This window comes from Glandiceps talaboti, chromosome 8, assembly GCF_964340395.1.
Source record: "Glandiceps talaboti chromosome 8, keGlaTala1.1, whole genome shotgun sequence".
Taxonomy (NCBI): Eukaryota; Metazoa; Hemichordata; class Enteropneusta; family Spengelidae; genus Glandiceps; species Glandiceps talaboti.
Window position 1 is genome coordinate 10,258,272 of NC_135556.1, and position 9,356 is coordinate 10,267,627.

At 36.5% G+C, this 9,356-nt stretch overlaps 1 protein-coding gene across 1 annotated transcript; it reads left to right on the forward strand.

The window, feature by feature from the left end:
- The first annotated feature begins 2,180 nt into the window (after positions 1-2,180).
- Positions 2,181-3,887, forward strand: LOC144439168 (beta-1,4 N-acetylgalactosaminyltransferase 2-like). Its single transcript, XM_078128438.1, has one exon. It carries the CDS (start codon positions 2,181-2,183, stop codon positions 3,885-3,887), a length of 1,707 nt encoding a protein of 568 aa, XP_077984564.1.
- The last annotated feature ends 5,469 nt before the right edge of the window (positions 3,888-9,356 follow it).

Consider the following 9,356-nt stretch of genomic DNA (forward strand, 5'->3'; position numbering starts at 1 on the left):
ACAGACAGACAGACAGACAGACAGACAGACAGACAGACTGACTGACTGACTGACTGACTGACTGACTGACTGACTGACTGATATTTACACAGAACTAATAATTATATACCAGCACACTGTACGACCAGCTTACCCAAATTGTCATTATGTTACATTTGCTCAGAAAACATAGCAGATCGAAGCGATGAGTGTGACTTCAGAAAATGTCTCAAGAATCCATTCTCATGATATCAGGGATTTAATAAATATGCCCATTGTGGAAAATCTATGTGTTTTTTGTTCAGATCACTACATGTATCATGACAATGGTACTATGCTGTGTTTTGAAGTCACAGTAAAGTCGTCAGTCATTATGTAATTGACAAGGACATATCATCAAAGTGAATTATGATGACATTTTTTGGACTCATACATATCGGCTACATTTGTTTGTAAACTGTAATAAAAATAAAAAGCATGCAATAAACATCCAGTTGAGCCCATAAACTTTGAGATTGTGTGGCAAAATATGGGGTTAGGGTCTTCCATAGTCTAGACGACCAGCCTGTTGTTCGTCAAATGCCCTCAATCAGCACACATTCCTGTGTTCCCTCCTGCTGTGTTCATATAAACATGATTATGTTGATGGGTCCCCACATCATATAATTTAAGGGACTGTCAATGGAGTCCTGGTTGGACATTAGACATAGTCAAAACAGCTGTACCATATGAATATTTAATGAGCGATGACCACAGCCCTTTATTACTAGTGACATGCTCTGTTCGAGCTTTCCTTGCCATGGGGATGAACCATAATTAACACCTTTCAGCAGGGTATTGACTATACTGTGAGTGAAGGTATAAATTGTAACGATACTGTATAGGAACTAGACTAGGTCTTCCATTATTACGTGATCAAAGTAGCAATCATTTAAAATGAAAAAGTAAGACAATGCAATGCAAAAATATGGTGTGGATACCCCTTCCCCTCCCCTTCACATCACTCAGACACATGCTGTAACTCTGTGCTGGTCTTTGCTCTTAGTAATATCATACCATTTCAATGTAGCCGTGCCGTATGGTATGAAATATATGTTAAAACCCTACTAGAAATACCAAAACCCCCTAAGTTAGTTATATATTGTCAACTACAGACATGCTCTCACCTGAGCTGACACAGTCTCACCTTAACATAATCGATCTATTATGGATTTCTGAAGGTAGAGATGTAGGTTTAAGAGGTCTTGAATTTATTGTTGTACTTTTCACAAGCACATGCATGAATTTCTTTTCAACTTTCCTTTAAAAAACCAATACATCATATATTTGAACTGTAGTGTATTGAGGTGAAACCATTAATAACTACCATAACTGCGGGTTTTAGAAAGCTAGAGGGTTCACAAGAGAGACATAGTGACAGTGGTTGGAAACTTGTCGAAGCTGTAACTACACAGTCACGTATGTATACGACTTTCTTACCATATTTCTCTTCTAGTGATTGTATATGTTAGCAAATTATCTGGTAAAGCATGTAAATATCCCGGGGGGAATACTCGGATGGGTAATGGGTATATATGTACCGTGGTGGACAAAAATTAGAACAACAAATGCTACAAAAAATTCAAAAACTAAGGGTCTAAAGTCTACATTTTAGCAACAAACAGAAATATCATGAGTTTTGAACACTTTTCATACCCTTTCACGTGAAACGTGCATGCTTCAGTCATCGATAGTTCATTGGCTGCCTGGGGGCCGGGGAGGAGCGCCTACATCCGATAAAGATGACTGACAACAACCCTTGGAAACAACCTTGTTCAAATATGGGGTCAAAAGTCGTACGTGCATTCAAAGAGGTGGGTCAAACCTCTACATAATGCTTTTAAACAACTACCGTATAACTTTTATTATTATACATTTTTTTCATTTGTGAGTTTTGTTTTTCAAATGGTCTCTATGGTGTTTACTTCATCCTATCAGATTAAAGCCATTACAGATTAGAAGAACAATTTTAGAGTGTCCTTTTGAGTTGATGACAGTTTTCGCATCCAGTGTTTCTTGTGAGACTTCAAAAAAAGTTTAGGGTCAGCCGTGAAAAGCTGGGTGGGGTCGGGTAACTGGAACCAAACAATTATTTTTTCGGCCTAATCATTTTCTGCCGATGGTTTTTTTTTTTTGAATACAGTACAACTCGCACAGTCACAATGAGGGGACGTCGTCGATATGTTGCCTTTCCACTTCTTTTCTTGGTGATAATCATTCTGTATTTCATACCACCATGGTCTTTTTACGTATCAGAGGTGATGAAAAAACACGATGGATTTACCGTCCCGCGACGAACCGGTGGAGAAAGGAAAAGTGGTGCTTTTGATAACGAATCAGAGGTTATGAAAAATCACGATGGATTTACAGTCCCGCCCGGTGGAGAAAGGAAAAGTGGTGGCTTTGATCACTTTTGTCGCCGTCTGTGGAAGAAAACCACAGCGCCTACCATGTTGGAATACGAAGGGGACACTCTCACGAACACATGTTCTTGCCAAAAGGGTCCGCAAACGTTCGGGGAATACGAAAATACCTCTTTGCAGAGAAGACATAAAGAGTTCATAAAATGGGAAAGACAACAGGACATCAAAAGTGAACCCTTGATTTACACTCCTTCGATGTCCCCTTTTGGTTATCTTGCGGGCGGATTGACCGTCCAACCTGGAAAATCAGTTCCTCTCAAATCGTTATACATTGATCCTATGGCCGTGGAATGTCTAACAGTTATCCATGGATTTAGTTTCCAAGACAAAAAAACAGTGTTCAACTTCAGATGCGGTGATGGGAAAGCGGTCATGTTCATCTCGCCAACGTCATCTAGTTTGGCACGGCTCAGAATTGATGGCAACCATACCAGTGATTTAAGGATATCAATGGCATTCAACGTCGGTACGCTAAAAACATCGATGGACCGATCGCGATCTGATATCGTCACTCAAGCTATCAACGAAGTATTACACAATATCCATTACCGCAATATCTACTATGACGTGTTCAATCGTGACGTCATCAACGTTACTTTTCTGAATCTCACTTTTCAAATAAACGTTCTCATCAAAGAAAACGCTTTACCTCGTCTGTATGACACCGGTTCTGATGACGATATCGCCAATAAGGTAACTATAATAACTAAAACTTTCGAACGCCCAAATGCCGTGGGTAACCTCATCAAAAGCATCAGAAAATACTATCCGAGTGTAACCATAGTGATAGCTGATGATTCAGAGCAACCAGTTGCTATCCATGGTGACAACATCAAGCATTACATCATGCCTTTCAAAGAGGGGTGGTTCGCTGGACGGAACTTGGCAGTAAGCCAAGTACGAACCAAATATTTTTTGTGGGTAGATGATGATTTCGAATTCACAGCCTTAACTAATCTTAGTAAGTGTCTCGAAAAATTGGAAAACAACGAAGAAAATATCGATATTGTAGGTGGCGTCCTTTCCAGCGGCTATGGAAGACATGTTAAAATGAGTAAATACGACAAAACACTGGAAATCGAGGATGGTGATAACGGGTTTTGCTTATACAGAAAAACTGGTGTGCACAGAAAACTACAGAATTATCCTCAGTGTCACGTGACAAACATTGTGCTTAATTTTTTCATGGCCAAAACATTATCTGTCAGAAATATAGGGTTCGATCCACAATTCGAACGAGTTGGACATTGGGAATTTTTCTTGGATGGTTACGGGTATCTTCGGGTCGCCTCATGTTCGGATTTCATCGCAAATCATCACCGATCAAACAACGAGAAATACGGAAAATACAGGAACGGTCTGGTGAATTTAGCTTACTACGATATGATCGCACAATATCTTCCTTTCAAACATTATTTACAATGTTTTGAAACCGATTTAAATTGACGGCAACGTAAATCATAGGTGTAGCCTACCTGAAGACTGCGAAGTACGTATATTCTTGACAAGTGAATGGTCAGTATTGTGGTTATTGCGTTATTGTAGAATGATCGTTATTTTCGAAAGTAAATAATGAATGCTTATAAATCAATCGTTAATGACATACATGTAATTTTGTGTGAATGCAAATTGTGAATTTAACCTGGGCTTAAAATCATGCTATTGATGGGTCTGTGATAGGTTCAGCGGGGCACTCACTGGTACAGTAGTATAACGCTCCAGGTCAGAACAATCTACTAGAGTGTTCTTTTTACTAAACTTTGCAACATTGTATAATCAATCGATATTACACCTGTCAGACTGACTAAAAACGTTAAAATCAATAATTATCATATTCGTTTGATGCCTTTTCTGGCATGTCTATCCGTTTGCTTTGTTTTGTTTTGTTTTGTTTTGTTTGTTTCTGAATTTGACTAGTCATATCTTCTCTAATTTGTTCATAGTGTATGTATTTTAATTTTCTGTTAGTGCTGCTCATAACATGCTTAGTGAGCCCCTGATACAAAAGGGATGCAAAAAAAAATAAATAAATAAATAAATATAAATAGTTATCAGGAAATTTAAGTATTCATGGGTAATAACTGAAGTTTGCGGTCCTAGTACTTCATATTATTATATCCTTACTTTTGGCCACATCCGCCAATCTCATGACAATTGATTACATTCCGATCATATCACTGGACACAAGTGACGGTCTGTAGAAACTTGCAATGTACAAACTATTACATGAGTTTTACATTTAATGAATATCTGTATCTTAACATTTGGTATCAGGAATTCGTTTACTTTTTAGCATATTATTTTGGGCCACTTTTTTTACTAGTGTCTGTAAAACTATGAAATTGGAACAATGCCACAGCAGGTTAAAAGTCGTCAACTGTGGTGGCGCACTCAGTGTTGCTTTCAATTGCAGGTAGCACAATACCGTATACTTTAACTTACGACAGATACGAAACTACAGTTCAACGTAAACTGGGATATCATTTCCTTCACATTTGCACAATTCTTGAAATACATAGTGGTTCAAAAACTGAGTTTATATGATATTTTACTTGGAAGAGTTTTGAAAAATTATTTAAACTAAAAACATTTATTTAATTATTCCGGTATAATGTTAATGTTAATGCATGTACCTTCGGTGACATTACAATTACTTCTGGCATTGTATAGTTTTATTAAGTTTTTCTCAACTTTTTAGATCATAAACTCAAGATTATGATTTTATTACATTCTACTCTGTAACCATAGGTGACAAGGTATAAAAAATGTTCCTTTTTAATTTGTTTTCTTTTTGTTGTTTTTATTTACAAACTCACAATAGCTCAATTATAATTTTGCCAATTGGCAATGTGTTTACTTAAAATAAGTGTAGTGTGCGGCATTTATACTATAAAGATTGTGGGCAACTGCGTTGATAGGCTGCCCTCTAGTGGGGGAACAGTCCAACACCTAAATGGTTTAATTATCAAATCTCTATAACTTTAGGCGATATGGTCATTCGATATTTTTATTTTATTGGGCAATAAACAATAAAACGTTCTTTTATTCCAGAATTGTGTGATTGTCGTTGTTCTAATTATTGCAATTACCTTCAAGATTAATTTCAGAAAACGTCTGTTTTTTCACATTTAAAAGCAAAGCAAGCATCAACTTTGGCCAAAAGAATGACCCATTACTTTATTGCCAAAATAATGACCATTATTTTAAGCATTGGAAAATTGATCAAACTAATGGCCAATATTTTGGCCACTCGGAAATGATAGTTAGGGAGCCTTCAATATTTACAAGTGGGAGGGCAGGAGGAACTCACACTTGGTCTGTTAAGTAAAACATGACCCTCCCTCCCCCATTCTCCATTTGTAAAAAGTGGCCCTCCCCTTTGTCCCATTTTCTAAAACATGACCCATGACAATTGCATATACTGAATGTTAAATAATTGTCCCATTATATGTATACATACAAATTAAATTATGTTGACTCTGTATTAGAAAGCAATATTTGTACATATAAAATGAAAACAGTAAAACGCTGACTAGTTGCCTTTCTCTTATAATCATACACAATCTAGTGAATATCTAAAACATGCTTTCCATGTTGTGCATACTCTGTCTGATCTGGAAAACTTGCAAAAGTTTCCTGATATCATTGTCATCATCATCACCTTCACCTTCAGTATTGCCATTGCCATTATCAGTGTCACTCTAATCTGACTCACTGGTACTACTTGAGTCAGTACATGTATCACTGTCCGTGTTCTCTATAACATTCAAAACTAAATCATCATCATCATCATCATCATCATCATCATCATCATCATCATCATCATCACCATCATCATCATCACTGCTACCATCACCATCATATTTTAACAACAACATTCACGGACAGTGTGAGTGAGAAGGTGAGATGGTACACTCAACAACATGCATCGTTTTCTTAAACCATTTTCTTACAATATATGTATTTTTATTTTTGTATTTTTGCATGTAAAGTACTCGTAAAAATAAATGTTGAGTGCTCATATCACTTTTATGAAAGCCCATTAGGGACATTTACAGAATAGAAAAAAATGAAAAAAATTCTCGAGATAAAGATAAATTATCTCATTATCTTGAGAAACTATCTCGTTATCTCGACATAATTTCTCGTTATCTCGAAAAACTATCTTATATACGTGTGTGTGTATATATATACATATGTATACGTTTGATGTAGTTGAATTCTACCCATCAATCACCCAGAAACTTCTAGATGAAGCACTTGACTTCGCATCAAATTTTACAGATATCAAGAACGAAGAAAAGGAAATAATTATGCATACAAAGAAAACCCTACTTTTCCACGATGATTCACCATGGCACAAGTCTAACCCGCCCTACCTATTTGATAATACTATGGGCTGCTATGACGGAGCAGAAACTTGCGAACTTATAGGCATCTACTTACTTAGTAAAGTCAAACATATGTTTGATAATGAGGTAGGATTATACAGGGATGATGGCCTAGCTGTACTCCGTAACCATTCACCATCGAAAGCCAACAGAAAAGCCAAGCAGCTAACTTCAGAATTTAAGAAACTCGGCCTTAGAATCACCACCGACCAAGGTATCAAAATTGTCAACTTCCTTGATGTCACCTTCAACTTGCGTGACGAGTCATACCGACCGTACACAAAACCAAATAACACCACCCACTACGTCAACAAGAAATCAAACCATCCTAAAGACATAATTAAGACCATACCCAGCTCGGTAAACCAACGACTATCCAACATTTCCAGTGATGAACATCTATTCGACGCCACTACATCATCCTACCAAGATGCACTCAATGAAGCAGGATATAATCACACCCTCAAATTTGACCAAACAAAACACACTCAACGCAAGCGGAATCGCAGCCGTAATATAACTTGGTTCAACCCACCTTACAGTAAACACGTTTCAACAAACATCGGTAGAAAATTTCTCAACCTCTTCGACAAGCATTTCCCCATATCCAGTGTACTGCATAAAATCTTCAACCGTAATAATACTAAAGTGAGCTATAGTTGCATGGACAACATGGGTAAATTAATCAACGATCACAATAAAGCCATACTTTCAAAAGCTAAGCAAACACAACAAAGTACCTGTAACTGCAGAAAACCAAAGGAGTGACCTCTCGCAGGAAAATGCCTCATAAAAAGCGTTGTTTAAAAAGCAACAGTCACCACTAACCAAGATCACAAATCATACATAGGTGTTAGTGACACAGAATTCAAAAGCAGGTTTAACAACCACAAGTCTTCATTTAAACTTGACCACAAGAAGAAAGACACTGCGCTCAGTAAATACATTTGGCACCTACAAGACAGCAAAAGTAATTACGACATACACTGGTCAGTTCTCAAGCAGGCTTCCTCATACTCAAATGTTACCAAACGATGTCAACTATGTCTGTGGGAAAAATATTTTATTATAATTGCCGACAAATCAACGAACTTGAATGCCGACACGCTAACAAATTCTTACTTAATAATACGTAACCTTTGTTGTCAATTTTTTTTGTGTACACACAGCCGTCAGTGAACACACATAAGTTATGTACATAAAGCAGAATGTATAGCTAACGAATACTACACTATTACACCCGACGATCCTTCTGGTGAAACGGTCCGTAGTGTAAATCCACAATGTAATATCAGACTCGTCTTCTTTCATTTTTATGTATGTATATATATATATATATATATATATATATATATATATATATATATATATATATATATATATATATAGTTTCATTCTTCTTTCGCCAAGTAGAGTACTCAATCACCTTGGAGAGCTACCATACATAAAAATGAAAGACAAGTCTGATATTACATTATGGATTTACACTATGGACCGTTTCACCAGAAGGATCGTTGGGTGTAATAGTAGTCGTTGGCTATACATTCTGCTTTATGTACATAACGTCTTCCTTTTTTGTCTACACACAGCCGTCAATGAACACACATAAGTTATGTACCGTAGCAGAATGTATCTCGCGAACTTATCTCATTATCTCGAGAATTTTTTATGTTTTTATTCTGTAAATATCCCTAACGGGCTTTCATACATTTTTACGTCTCAAAACACACAAAACAAATTGACAATATTTGAATTTTCAATTTGGTCACAAAACTACGGATTGTAAAATGTGGCCCGCCCCAAAACATTGTAATGCAAAATATGACCCTCCCCAGGTTTGTAAAATTTGACCCACTCTCGATTCCCCCCCCCCCTGTAAATACCGAAGGCTCCCTTAGTAATATCATACCATTTGAATAGATCCATGTGAAATGTTATTTTTGATAATAGGGATGGTACAACATGGAAACGGCAACTCTCTCTCTCTCTCACTGGTGGTGACCCACTATTATTTTGTCATTGATAGATAGCTGGAATAATACATTGTACACATACAACAGAAAAAAATCTATCATGGACGTTTATCCTTTTTTGCAGTTTTCTTCCATTTTTCTTTAAAAATCGTAAAGCAGCTGGGGATAAAATAACATAGTATTTTATGAAATAATGAAAAGAAATTACAAACAAATATGTCTGGACATAATACACATTGCACTAAAATATGTGAGTTCATTAAGTGCTCCAGGGACAATCTTTAACTGTCAAAAATTATGATGTAGTTAATTGTTGTAAATCTACTTATTTTGACCCAAAACAATATGTGTAGATACAGGAAACGGTCATTATCTTGAAAACAAAGGTGTCGACATAGTATTTTATTTGCATTTTATACATATTCAGATATCACTGCTTAGGTATGCAAAGTATAAGAAAAATCTATCGACTTTTTTTAATTTGACACCTCCCCCACCCCCTAAGCTAGTTATCTATTGTCAACTGCATACACGCTCTGTCATTAGCTCAC